The sequence below is a fragment of the Vanellus vanellus genome, assembly GCF_965231255.1.
Source record: "Vanellus vanellus genome assembly, chromosome: 1".
NCBI lineage: Eukaryota > Metazoa > Chordata > Aves > Charadriiformes > Charadriidae > Vanellus > Vanellus vanellus.
Window position 1 is genome coordinate 134,909,475 of NC_138905.1, and position 14,798 is coordinate 134,924,272.

Here is a 14,798-nt window from a genome sequence, read left to right on the forward strand (position 1 = left end):
AATAAGTTTTCCCATGTATTTGAACGGAACTTCCTGTGTTCTAACTTGTGCCCATTGCCCCTTGTCCTGTCACTTGGAACCACTGAAAAGAGCCTGGCTCCATCCTCCTTCAACCCACCCTTTAGATACTTGTAAGCGTTAATACGGTCTCCTCTCAGCCTTCTCTTCTCCAGGCTAAAGAGTCCCAGCTCTTTCAGCCTTTCCTCATAAGGGAGATGCTCCAAGCCCTTAATCATCTTAGTTGTCCTTTGCTGGACTCTCTCCAGCAGTTCCCTGTCCCTCTTGAACTGGGGAGCCCAGAATTGGACACAGTATTCCTGTTGTGGCCTCACCAGTGCAGAGTAGAGGGGGAGAATGACCTCCTGGCCACACTCTTCCCTATGCAGCCCAGGATTCCATTGGCCTTTTTGGCAACAAGGGCACATTTCTGGGTCATGGATATAATTTACTGTCTAGTAGGACCCCCAGATCCTTCTCCTCAGAACTACTTCCCAGCAGGTCCGCCCCTAACCTATACTGGTGCTTTGCATTCTTCCTCCCCAGGTGCAGGACCTTGCACTTGCTTTTGTTGAACCTCATTAGGTTCTTCTCTGCCCAGCTCTCCAGCCTGTCCAGTCCATGCTGGATGGCAACACGGCCCTCTGGGGTGTCAGCCATGGTTGTCATGCTGCTGTTTGTTCATTTTAAATGCAGTCTATAATGGCAAATAGTGGCAATGCACACATTTGGGAAAGCTGACTTGTGAAGCTGCAGAAGAAATATTTTTTGAGATTCTTTTAACAAAAAAAGTAAAAGTTATCAAGTGGGGAAAATAAATATTGGACTGTTGTGTACAGCCTTATGTACCTGACTGTAGAATTTTCCTGAGATCGGGGTTTTTCCATCGTTCGCATATGAGATACTGGCAATACTTATGAGCTAGTTCAGTATGCCTCTGTTTTTTGCCTTAGTAATGTATTCTGCAGCTCTGAAAACTGTTTCTGTATGTTTTGTGAACTATGAATTTTAACTGCTGGTGGTTATTTCTCATGGTATATGTTTTATTTAGAGATTTATGGGCAAATCTATAATAGCAATGTTCTCATTAAAAAAAAAAAAATATACAAAACCAAGCAAGCTGAAGCCCAAAGCCAGAGCACCCTGCTTGTTGTGGATGAAACTGGAGCATCTAGCTATTTATCTGAGCTTCTGTCAGATTTGATTTCACAAAATTGGAAGTTCTGTGCAACTTTAAAGATAGAAAGATAGTGCAGTATAAAACTGCTGAAATGCAGAAAGCATTTCAACCAGCGGAGGGCAGCAATGACCAGCCATGCAGACCTGGCCGGGGGGCGGGGGGCGGGAAACACGATTTGCACAGTGAGGATTTCATAGGAGGCAGAGTATCTCTGTTACTTTGTCATTCCATAAGAGAATACAGCTTGCTTGAGTTTAGTCAGAAGACTAGTAATTTATCGAGTGTCCTAGAAAAAAATTACTTTGAAACCATCACTTTGCACTTCTGAGTGATACAGATGCTAGAGTAAGGTCATTTAAAATACAGAGTTTTGATATGTTATGACTTTAGATTTTAATTGTGTTCTCTCTCTCTCTCTCTCTCTCTTTCTCTCACATATAGGAACCACCAAAGCTGCAGTCTTTCAAAATTACAAAACTCTCAACTTGATGGCTTCCAAAAGCCTATGAGGTTCACTAAACCACCTTTCAGGAAATTTATTGGGAAACCTCACCTGGTAAGCCTCAACGTAGAATTAGTAGCTTCTGCATTTGTTGTTTTTACATTTATAATTAATTTTTTGCTCCATTGTCTAGGCTGATGTAAATTTAAGTCTGATATCTTGTCCTTTTAAATTTCAAGTGAGGCTATATTATCTTCAGGCTTTGCTCAACAGTAAAACTGTTCATAATTTCACAGTTGTAGTGCTGTACTTCCTCAGATATTTGTTGAAGCATAGATTAATACAAGTGAGCTAAACCCATGATCAAATGCTGATTAAAAAAAAATGAAAATTCTTTTGCGTTTGCATGCCTGTGCAGTATTCCCTAACAACTTTGCTACTGCTTCTTTATAACCTAGCAGTGAGTTGGCCCAGGATTTGTTTTTTCAGAAAGCTGGTTTAGCTTGGTATGTTGGGTGAAATCAAAACATTTTTTCAGCTAGTCCGGAAATAAAGTGGTGAACTTTAGATCTCTTACTGACTATTCAGGTCGAACTAAGCTTTTGAACTGAATTTTATGTTCCAAATGACTTACTGAAATTAATCGATTAAGGCTGTCATGAAATAAAACCTCATATTTCTTGTATCTTTGTAAAAGAAACTTGTGCCTAATATTGTAGTTCTTCCACTTAATGATGTACTGCCTAAGCTATAAATTAGAAGGCCTTGTAATTAAGCAGATAACCTGAGGTAATGTGGAAAAGTCTGAGAAAAAGAATACTATCCTGCATTCTAGTTGTCAGTGGTTGGAAGGGGAGGTCTGAATCTTGTTTTGTGTATGTAGCGTTGTTACTAAAACGGTGTTTCTCATTATGATAAAAGTTCTGAAAAGCTCTTATTCTAAAAACAAATAAAAATAAGGAACAAATTGCAGAAATAATTAGAAATGTCTGAAATATTGTTCCTGAGGAAGGAATGTTATACAATGGAATAGCTTATCTGTTACAGTATTTATCAAAGCTAGTTTGGGCACTTATTCTTTCTTAGGCTAACTTTCTGTGATGTACTTTAATATTGAAATGGGGAAGACGGTTACATTAGGTTCAGTAGAAATAAAATTATCTCTCTTGGAAAGTTTTTTCTAAATAAATGTAGTCTTATTTCCAAGTGTTTGTGCTTGTTTAACTTGGGGAATTGGTGAGACCAGAAAAACTTTATTATTAACTGTAAATTGTTGTTCTTTATACATTGTAATTAATACCTTATGGACAGGATTCCAAAAGAACATGAAACTCTTCTGAGGTCTATCAAAAGTAGCTTTTATTTAGTCAAAGTTCTGACTATCACTGAAATGTTGCTGCCTTGCATATATAACAGTATAAAAGAACACAAGTTTTTAATGGTAAAAAACATTCCTTACTCTAAGAGTAAGATTGAAGTCCCCAAAACCAAGTAGTTATTGCTCATTAAGTAATATAGTAATTGCAAATAAAAAGGGAGTGAGTTTGAAATAGAAACTGAGCTATTGTTAGATGTGCTGCATGTTCAGGAAGATTGCATTTTGATATCTAATAGCAAACTGCAAACGTGCAGTTTTTAGAAACTCCTGCACTGCAGTGAGGAGTTTGCCATTCAGAACAACACTAGCTGTGAAAGCATGGGTATTACAAATGCAAGGCATCCTAAGGAAGGAATGACTCTTCATGAAGTCAGCCATGCAGAAGCTGCGTTGCAGACAAGTGAGAAAATAAAATACTTTAGTTTGCCATCCACATTTGTCAGTAAAGATAGAATTAATCAATGGTCGCCAGCTGGCTCGGAAGGCTTAAAGACATTTTGCAAATGTGTCTGCAATACATTAATTGGCACTTTTTAATTGCATCTCCTCTTCTGTTTTTGTGTTTCTGTTCTTGCCTTTTGATTATTATTCTGCTCCCCTTGTCTGTTTTCCTGTTTATCTAGTATGTCTAATTCTCAATATGTAAATTAATGTAGAAAGAGAGTAATCTTTTCCTGGGCAGAGCAGATCACTAATACAGTGAGCTCATACCTGAGCATATTATTACCAATAATTCAGCTGAATAAGCTAGCTCCAGTAGTGTGGTACTTCCCATGACATGTAGGCATGTTGTGTGAGCATGTACGGTGCTTAAAATGGCTTTCCTTGAAGGAGTTCTTCAGGTCTGGGTGTGACTGGAGAAGAGCTTACCCTGGTGGGCTTGATCAAGCCATACCTGTATGTGTGGTATACCGAGCTGTTCAAGCTCCATCTCCATGCCTGTAAGCTGCTGGCACTGCTTTAGTATTTGTTGTGGGAGTTAAGTGGAGTGGCATCCAAGCAGCCAACTGTAATTTCAGCCACATGTATCATTTCTGTCTTGAGTAGGTTTTCTGTAATAAATTCAGAACTGTGTGACTGTATTTATTACTACTTTGTTTGGAAGTTTAATATTAATAGAGTTGAAAGCAGTCTTACAACACCCAAAATGAATGAAGGTAAAGGTCACTTGTAGCTGCTTTCTGCAAGCAGACAAATGTTTGGAATATGCCATTCAGAGTCTTGTGTCAGAATAGTATGGTTCAGGTGTGAACACTGCCAGGCACCTTGAAAAGTGTAAGGACCACGACTAAAAGGCAGCATTCAGAGAACAATGCATTGGATTTAAGAAGTGGTTTGATGAGTCACCAGAATGTTGATGCTGGGTTGACCACACCTTTTTAAATAGGAAACATCCTAAAATGAAGGTTATATTGCTGAGGCACAGCAATACATGGAAAAACCAAGGAAGAGTTTGAAACACCAGCAAGAGCTAAGATAATAGTTGTTGAATAAGAAAGTAACTTGTGGTTTTGCTCAGTCTTACAGATTCTTGGGTAAGTATTGGTTCGGTTGGTTATGGGAAGCTGGTTTATGCTACAGAAGAGATGTAGCAATAGCACACTGTATTAGCAAAATTGTAAAGGTATGGGAAAATACATGAAAAAGTATGCAATAGGCATCTTTTACCACTTTTTAGGAGAGTTCCACCTGTAATCTTAAAAGCAAACCCTTGCAAATCCAAAACAAAAATTCTAATATTCAACACTCCTCTAAAGTTTGTTTGCTCTTGTTTACTGATAAATATTGAGAGAGAAGTACATTAGAGAGCCAGGTTTCATATGACAAGCATAACAGTGCCTAGGCTCAGAAAATAAAGCAAAAATATTTTTTAAAAAAGAGTATTTGATAGAAAAACCACTGCAGCTTCTTAAATTAAAACATGGGATTTTTAAAAAAATATAATTTATGGGATAAATAATTTGCACACTTTCATCTTTGGTAAAATTTCATTGTGGATTTTATCACTGTTCCTTGAGGAGCTGTGTGTATCAGCATTGCTTAAAGATGGATGCTTGAAAACTGAAAGCCTGATCACTATCTCATCATGTCTGATGCTAGGATGTTGCCTAATGTGAAAACATAATGTCTTGGTTGTATTAAAGTATCCTTATGATAAAATATCAAAATGTGATACCAACACCACTTCTTGCTGTCTTGTTAAATGGACAATAGTAGTCATTTGGGTTAAAATTAAACATGGAAATGGTATTGATGTGGTTGGCCTACTTTTGGTATCCCATGATTAACTGATACGAACTTTGCTGTGCAGGGTATGAGCACTTTTTTTACATCAGGCCAGTAGAGGGGAGTGTTTCTTGTGTTAATATTCAGTTATCGAGGGTTGAGCTTAAAAGTTGAGAAGAACTTGTGCCTTGAAGGTGCAAATACCTATCTAGCCTCGATTGTAAGAAATGTCTGTCTAGCCTTGTACCCTATTGACAAAAAGAGGATAGCTAAAGAATAGGAGATCAGAACAAGTATCTATTTGTACTTCCCCATTTTTTTTTTTTTCCACTTTAAACCTATGGTTTAGGAAATTCCTGAAGAGTAGATTGCTGCATCTATGCATTAAGTAGTTCTAATGTTTTTGTTTCCATGAATGTACTTGAATCTTAAGGGAGGTGGGGATGGGGAGGGGTGTATCCACAGTTAGTTGAGAAAAGCTTTCTTTTAATTCCCAAAGGTTTATTTTTAACTGTAACAGGAAACTTTCTTGAATGTTGTTTTGTTGCTTTTTATCTTGCTGAATTCTCGGCTTTAAGGAGGAGTGTACTCCAACAGGGAGCTTCCTGATTCAATTACGTGTTGTATGGACAAAGTTAATTTGATTTCATGGAGTATCTTCATATTCTTAGAATGGGAAGTTCCTGACATGCTTTTTCCTCTGTGTATCTAATTTTCCGTACCTTTTTTTCTTGGAAAAGCTATTTTGACTACTTTTGTTCTTGCTTCATAAGGTCTTTCTTTTTCTCTTCTTGTTTTCTGCTGAATCCCCTCTTGTCAGGGCATTTTAAGAAGCTAAATAGTGACTTGTAGGCAATAATATATTCTAAAAAAAAAAAAAAGCTAGCCTAAATACCAATTAAAAGTTAACTTGGATTGTAATGCTGTTCTGTTGCATTTATAGCCCCCCTCCCCCTTTGAATTAGTAACAGTGTTAGCATATCCTAAAGTGTTTCTGCCACTGAAGGGTTTGGTACTTTGTTAGGGGAACAGAAATTCTGTGAACAGCAAAGCATTCATTTGCATTTATTACATGTTAGTATATATGAAATGTTTAAGGAGAGTTCTCTCCTTTGGCTCTTTCTGAAACGTATTTGAAGCTATTGAAATTTCCTTTGAAAAGAGTTCAACACCATTGGAACACTTCTGTGATTGTTCAAGAATGGACCATAAAAAAATTAATTTGATTGCTAAGAGTTTGTTAGCACGTCCATTCTGTCTGCATTTGATGACTTTAATGTAGTATATCCTAGTATGTAATGCTTCTGTAAATACTTATAATGGCATCCTCTCAAGGTAGCTGTCATGGGAAAAGTTGGAAAAGGGCCAAAATACCCAGGTAGGACAGTGGCTGGAGGGAGTGCTCTCTTTTAGGCAACCATGGCTGTTTGACTGCAGCTGTTCAGTGTGGCACATAACAATTTCAATACCATTTGTCTTTGCCACTTGCTTTTGAAATCACATGTGTTTCTGTGGTAGGCAAATAATTTACAAAATGCCCCCCTATAATACAGAGTTAAAGGTAGAATCTTCTAAAGACCAATGTAAAGTGCTACACACTTGTTGTCTGGTTGCTGTGGTGGTGTGTATAGTAACAGTATGCGTCTCCTCTAAAATATGCTAACCAGTGATGTCCAGAGTATTAATCTGTTGTCCTTATTCCAGACTTAAGGGATGACTGCTATAGCAGCCTGTCTACTACAATTGCTGCATGCAAATTGCGGCATCTGTTCTCAAGGGAGCAAGGGTGGAGAACCTTAATTGGGTTGTTACCTGCTTAGATCATCTTCAAGATGATGTTCCAGTAGGATGGTCTGTATCATCTGCTTCTGTGGGCCCTGTTGTCACTTAAGCCAGCCTGGACTCCAGGCCCTATGCTCTTGTTACTCTGGTTCCTTCAAGCAGTATCATAGTGTCAAATACTAGAAGGTTGTAAGAGTTGCAATATTTGTTAGTATGAACTGGAAAATTTGTATGTTTTCTTGAATGATTTAGTAACATTTAAGCTAATAACTCTGTCTCTTTTCCTGCTAGAATTCTTACTATTCTTCAAAACCAAGTGATACATACCCTCACAGACGCATTAGAGGACACCTTGAAAATGCAGGACCCATCAGAAGACACTTTAAGGTACAGATCAGATTTTATCAAATGTGTGTTACATAAAATAGTGATTTGATCCTGTTAAGTAATAGGAGACACATCTTTGAAGATACTAAATGCCATGAAAAATAGTGTCATCGTAGCCTAATTGTTTCCATTGAAATAATGGGAGGCTTAGATTTTAGTAGATAAGAGGGCTGGCAGTGGATTGAGCAGGGTTGTACAATATTGTATCCATGCGGTTGAAATAGGTTAACTGCAAAGTTGAGAACGAGAATTGCAGAATGACAATGAATAGAAAACTCATCTGTCCAAAAAATGATCTGGTCAGCTGTCTTTCCTTCAGCTGATGCATGTGGAAGCCTGAACTGTTTCCCAAGACTGGGAGAAATGAATTGTACTGCTTTCAAAATTGTGTTACTATTATCTTATTAGCCCTTTCATGTAGGGATTTCTGGGGACCTAATCTCTTGTGTATACTCTGCATACTGCTTGCTATCTATGCATTAAAAAAAAAATTAAAAAAATTTTGAAGCTTTATTCTCAGGGCCTCAAGATGGTAAAGGGGCGGGCAACTGTGCTTCTTCCTGGGGTAGTGCAGTGGCTTTCTAATGCCTTTTGATTATAAAATGTGTCATGGGTTCAGTAGAAAAACAAAACCCACTTTCTGTTCTGCTCACACTGGCATGCTACGCATGGATCCAATTAGAGCTTTTTGTATTAGAGAAGTATTAAACCTAGAACAACTTAGACTCATTTTCTACCTTAAAGTTATTCCTACTTATTTGACAGGTGTGTTCTCAAGAGTAAAATAACACACAGAATAGGTAGTCGTCTTTCCTCTTTTGTAGATAGCGAAGTTGAAGTAAAGTTTTGATGGCCAAGTTAAGTAGCTGGCATTTTTGGATGATGTTTTGAAAGGGGGGCAGTGTATGTGTGTTTTTTTTTTTGTTGTTTGTGTTTGGGTTTTTTTTTGTTTTTTTTTTTTTCCCCCCGCCCCTCAGAGTAAACATAAGAGGACTGTGGATAAAAAGGCTTTCAGGCTTTCCCATTTAGTCATGCTTTGCCAGTCAATCTTAGTCCTTTAGCTAACCTAATACCAGCAAAAAAATGCTCAATTTATTCTGCTGAAAAAGAAAAAGTCTTTTTTCCAAGCTGAAGTTAACAAGTTTAAAGTCTCATCCTGATATAACTATTCAATATGTAGGGACCTCATAGCCTCCTAATTGGTATCCCCTCTATATTGTCAGCCTATAGGGGATGGGGGGATCTTCAGTGCTGGCAGTTGATGTGATGTAAATGAAGGCAGCCTTCCATTTTCTTTAGATCGGCCTACAGTTCTGGAAATTACGCAAGCATGAAAGTGTCTGCTTAAGTTGTCATCATATGTATGTATGAATATTGCCTGAATATTGCTGTATCCAATGGTCTGTCCCATGGTGCTTTAATATTTGTAGGGAAAATAGCATATGCACTTGTATTGCAGTTTGCATGTGTGTATAGCACATTTATCATTGCCATGGAAACAGCAGTGCTGATTTGACTTAATTTCATCAACTTTTTTCTTTTTACATTTAATTTCCTCCTGTGTAACGTAGAGGGTTTTTCCTTCCCGTGCTGTTGCTGAAACCTGCTTAGGAAGGTGATTTGACTGTCTTCTATACTCAGCAGACTTTCTTGGCTGATTATTTAAAAACCCAAATGTACAAACAAAAAAACCCACCAAAAAAATATGGTCTTGCAGTATGTTAAACTTTCTGGAAAACAAAAAAGATATTTTAGAACAGCACAGCAGTTTTCTACAAGTTCTGGAGAAATCTTACAAAATGTAGAAGGTCTTTTTGTAATGACACTTTGCAACGAATCACTAAACCAATCTTTAAGTGGGTACATGCATGGTAATCTTTAGTTCTAAACTTCATTCACTGTTTAATTCAGTTCAGTGTATTCATGGCTGTGGTGGGTTTGCCCCAGCCAGCAGCTAAGCACCACACAGCTGCTTGCCCGCGCTCCCCTCTTCCCCCAGCCAAATGGGAGAGAATATGGAGAGCGAAAGTGAGAAAACTCATGGATTGAGGTGAAGACCCTTTAAGTGAAGGAAAGAGGAAGAAAAAAGTGATGCAATGGCAGTCACTGCCTCCCAGAAGCTGACTGATGCCCAGACAGTCTCCAAGCAATGGCTACCCCTTCCAAAGCCCCCTCCCCTCCAGTTTCTCTTGCTGAGGATGTTGCTGAGGTTACATGGCACAGAATATCCCTTTGCTCAGCCTGGGTCTGCTGTCTCAGCAATGTCCCCTCCTGGCTTCTTGCCCAGCCCTGGCCTGCTTGCTGAGGCACAGAGTAGGGGAAGAAGAGGAGGCCTTCGTGCTGTGCAGGTCTTGCTCAGCAATAGCCAAAACAGTGGTGTGTTACCAGTGCTGTTTTAGTCACAAATCCAAAACATGGCACCATGCAGGCTGCTGTGAAGAAAATGAATTCCATCCCAGCCAGACCCAGTGCGGTGTATTTGCTCATATAGACTTATTTTGGAGCTTAAGGCTGTTGCACTGATTCATAGGCATTGTCATTAGTAGTATTTATAAAATAATCCTAGTAGATGTCACTTCAGCAGATTTTTTTTTTTCTTACTTCAGACCAAAAGTTAATGCTGATTTCCACATACCTTAGATACCTCATTTTGCTCTAAGCTACGTGTGACTGCAGTGCCGTCATACCAAATGGATATGTAATCTGTTAACTTTGTCTACAGCTGATTCTGTTCTACAATAATAATACTGCTGTTCCTCTCCCTCCTTGCTTATGGAACATGTAGATACTTGAGTTGACACTTTCAAGCTGTGTGTAATCTCATTTTCAATATCTTGTAGCTTTTCCCCCTCTCTTTTCAGTCTGCTCCTTTGCTTGTTGTCATGCAAATGCAGTGGCAGACCACTAAGGCCTTTCTAGCCACCTATGTCCAAGCAGAGAACCACAGCAGCTGTGGGGGAGATGGGAACTTTTAGTCTTAACTGTGTTCAGGGGCTTAATCCAGCATTAAAAATGCCCTTCAGTTTTCCCTATGGAAGGCATATACCTACTCAGAGAATTTGCTTGCTCTTAGTTGTATTGTGCCTGCACTCTGCTTTTCAGGAAAGGGATTAGCATTTAGTAGCCTTCTGCCAGTGTCCTCTGCCTACAAGAACTAGAAGAGTAACCCTGGGGGACTGATGGGGCCAGCTTCTCAGTTACCTCCTACATAGTGGGTGGGTGGAATGATTTGGGAAATAACAAAACCTCTGCATTTGCATAAAGGAACCTCTGTTCTGTACAGTCCTTTCTTAGCTGTTTACCAGCCACACAGTGGAAAAACTGGTACCAAACTTATTGCAACCTCAGAGCATGTGATTTTTCTTGAAGTGATCCTTACTCTGTCAAAAGGAGACTGATTTTGCCAGAGTAATTGGGTCATGCTCAAGAAGGTCTATTTCTGATATATTTTGTTCTCTCCTACCCTTTAGAGGTTTTTGTAAAAGATTGTAAGAATTTTATATGGTCAGGATATTTCTTCTTTTTTAGCTGGAAAGTGTTGTTTGTGTAAATTTTAGGGAGGGTAAACCTTTAAATTTGGAAAACTTAAAATGTTAGTACTGGAAAACTATGAGAAATTATGATAAATGGGGTTTTTCTTACTCTAAAGCTTTACTGTCTATTTTGTTGGAGGTCCAAGTGCTTATGAATTAAAACCTTCATGTAACTTTACTGCTATGGATCGTGCTATATTTCTCTGTATTTATAATGCCATTCACCTGTAAGCCATTTATCTCTGTGGCCTCCACTACTGGTCCCACACTAGGTTGGTTAGTTTACAGTATTCCAGTCCGGAAGTGACAAAGACGTAGAGCAATGAATTTATGCTCAGGCTGTAAGATCTTAAAACCATAGGAAATATATATACTGACTTCTGTTTAGTGTGACTTTTTTTAGACTCAAGATTGCCCATTGCAGGCTTGACATCACTGAATTTGTTAGCAATAGTGAGGTGTTGTCTTAAACTTTTTTGTTGATGTTGGTTTACTTTCATTAAAGTTTGAAAAAATATTAATGTTGTACAACACATTTAGTTTTTTCAATGAGGAAAATAATTTCAGATGTTTTAAACAGTAAGTACAATACAGCAGTTCTTTGAGCCACATGGCAGCTAGTGGTCTGAGGAATATTAAATAGGAAATAAATGAAGAGGCTCTGCACTTGCAAATGCACACTTCTGTTGTGTGGTACTGTTCAGTTTTACATGTGTATAACTGTAAACATAAACTATTCAGTTTTGGTACCCTCATTTTGCACATTTCTTTTTCCCTCCTCCCTTCCTCCACCCTTACAGAGCAACTTTGCGGATGGCCGTTTGCAATCCCATTATAAATCAGGCTTAGTACAGAAGGGTTTATATATTCAGGCTAAGTACCAGCGGCTACGTTCTGTTGGTGTAAGGGGATTTACCACTAATAAATTCAGAGATGGATTTTTGAGGAAAGAAAAGGTAAGTTGGCTTAATTTATTTTTTTGCTAAGCTGGTTATAAAATATGAATATTCATATGATCCATTCCAATTTTTAAATCTCCATGGAATAAATATGATGGGATTTTCTGGAATACTGGTTCTCTGTACTTTACAGGCAAACTTGATTCTGCGCTCCTACTTCATCCATGTTTATTCTATGGAAACTTGCTGAAACTTGCTTTGGGTAACTGCAAATCAGAGCTGGACTCTGAGATTCTGCAGTTGCCTCTGTCCCAGTATTCTCTCCTTGAGCTCAGTTGATCTCTCTTTCTCTTTCTATCAATAGGAAGTGGCCCTCTGTGTAAAAAAAAAAAAAAAAAAAAAAAAAAAAAAAAAACAACAAAAAAAAAAACAAAACAAAAAAAAAACAAAAAAAAATCTCTTAGGCTAAGGTTTTAAATCAGTGTGAAGGGTATTAATTTTTTTTTACTACATCTGTATGTTTCTCCTCTTTATGTTACCTTAAATTAATCATGTACTTCAGAGTACACACTGGAGTGCTGTTCTGAATAAAGCATCCTACACTATATATTGTCTGTATAAAATGTTTTGATAAGCTTAAGCTGAAATAATTAGGCACATGTGTTTTATACCTTTTGATTTACAGTGTGTATGGGACAACAGTAATCTTGAACTGCAGAACTTTTGAACTATATAAAATGTTACAGCTTTTTTGAGGATCAGTAGATAAAACATTCCAAATCCTTTATTAGAATTATCAAGTATGATCAAAGTAGTATGAGGTTACTCATGACATCAGAGAATTGGATTAGACAACTTACACAGCCCCTTGCAGTTCTATGTTCCTATCCAAATTCTTGTTTTGTAATTCTGTGTCCACCTAGCTACAAATAAATATACTTGCCTAAGTATTTGTAGCTGGATTAGAGTTCAGTTCTTAGAGCACAGAAGCGTAGGTTCTTAGAGCTGTTTTCAGAAAAACCTCAAGTTTACAGCCCGGTGGGGGGAGAGGGGGGAAGCAAAACACAAAACTCCACCAAAACCCTACAAAAACAAATGGGGGGAAAAAAAAAATGAAGAAAACCAAACATTTTAGTAAACGGGTCACTTGTTGCTAAGTATACTGGTGAATGCCTTTTACATTTGCATGGACACTGAGAAGTATGAGCTCTGAAGACTAAATTGAATTGGAATTAGTGGAAAATAGATGGAGAAGGATTTTTTTCCAAAACTATGACTTTGTAAAATGGGTGTAGAAGTGCCATAATTTTGTTGTAGAGAGCTTTTCCCCAATAATTTCCAATGCTTTTCTGTAATCGAATATTAAGGTTCTTGTCTAGAATCTATAAAGCATGTTGAACACAATCTGGCTGCTGGAGATTATGATTTGAATTAGAGAAGCATAATAAGATCTGAATATTGATATTTTTTTTTTTTTTTAGGCTCAGGGAAGAACTTGAGTATCCTCTGAGTTAAAGTAAAATAAATCCTGAAGAATAAGTATGACAGCCATTTTCTTAACAGCATACTGATTGCTGGTTGGCTGATTCTTAAAAAAACAAAACTTCTTCAGATTCTAGTGTTTCCCATATTTTGCCTAATGTAATGATTAGACTTGTCCTTGAGATATTTTTAAACTATTCCGAACATCTTTATTTCACCCTTTTGAAATAATTATGCATATGCATCCTTGAAGTTGTTATCTTTACAATTGTGCTGTTTCAATCCATAATTGAAAGAATCTTGTATGTTACATACTATAGTAATACAGTATTTATGAAGGTTGGGAAGCTTTTTTCCACTGTTACAAATTGACAGTAACAACTTTTTTTTCTCTCTGTAGGGAAATTTAAATCTTGCAACAGAAACCTGAACTGAGCTGAGCTGTGATCCTGAAGTTGAAAGAGATAACACAGCAAAGGGAGCATCTGTTCATTTTTTGACAACTTTGTCAAGACTTAAAATAGGATAAAGGAACTAACCCTGTAACTTTCTTGATTAAAAATAACTTTATTTTTCAGTAGTGGAATGCTGCAGAACTTTTTTACAGTTTTAATAATTGCTTTTAAAGTCCAGTATTCAATTGAAACGTTGTAGTATGTACCTTTAGTTCCTTTTACATACCAGTCTCGAGTAAAGAAGTCATTGAAGGGAGTTTTATTTATTGAATGCTTTTTCTCCAAGCATGATGTTACAGATGGAACTTGAGTTGTTATACCCAGAGGTTTATATGTTGGAAGTTTATTGCTTATGTAATAAAAAAAGGAAAAAAAAAAAGTGCCTGAATTGTTTGGTAATAGCACATTAGCTCAGGATTTTCCAAGTAATGACCTTTTAGGTTGTGCAATAGATTTTACACCTCTGTTCAGTCATTTCTGTAAAACAGTATTTTGTATTACTTTATTTTAGTTTAATAATATCCTTGGGGTTTCTGATGTGTATATACATTTGTAAATCGTTAGAATGTTGGGACAACTTTCAGTATTTGATTAAAATGAATGGTAACAGGCAGGTATGTAATGTACTGTAGCAGTAGCTTATAACTGCACTGAAAGCATGCTTGGGTTTGTTAGAGGATTAGTTGGTCTGTATTCAAATTATGCTGTCTCATTATATTTTCGTGTATGACATTCTTGACCAAGCCACATGTTCTCTAATCTTTTTCGTCATAAATGACTTGGTGATTTCCTGGATTCTGAAATTGGGGCCTGAAGTATTTAATTACAAGAAAAACAAAAAACGTAAGTTTTTATAAGCATGTCTTCTAACAAAGCTGTTCATAATTGAAACTGCTTTAATGCAGATAGCTTGTAATTTTGTTCAAAATCCCAGTAATTCCCTGAAGTTTACTGTACTGCAATATTGTTACGCTGTGTCCAAAACTCAAATAGCCAGACATGTTTTATAAGCAGCTATAAACAATATTGTGCTTATT

The 14,798-nt window shown here is 37.3% G+C and overlaps 1 protein-coding gene across 1 annotated transcript in view; it reads left to right on the forward strand.

The window, feature by feature from the left end:
- Positions 1–13,883, forward strand: part of BCLAF3 (BCLAF1 and THRAP3 family member 3) — a 32,838-nt gene extending 18,955 nt beyond the window's left edge. The window contains exons 9-12 of the mRNA XM_082482426.1: positions 1,619–1,733; positions 7,297–7,392; positions 11,726–11,881; positions 13,707–13,883. Coding sequence (XP_082338552.1) covers positions 1,619–1,733; positions 7,297–7,392; positions 11,726–11,881; positions 13,707–13,736 — 397 coding nt within the window. The 3' untranslated portion in view covers positions 13,737–13,883. The remainder of the gene's footprint in view (positions 1–1,618; positions 1,734–7,296; positions 7,393–11,725; positions 11,882–13,706) is intronic.
- Positions 13,884–14,798: the final 915 nt, after the last annotated feature.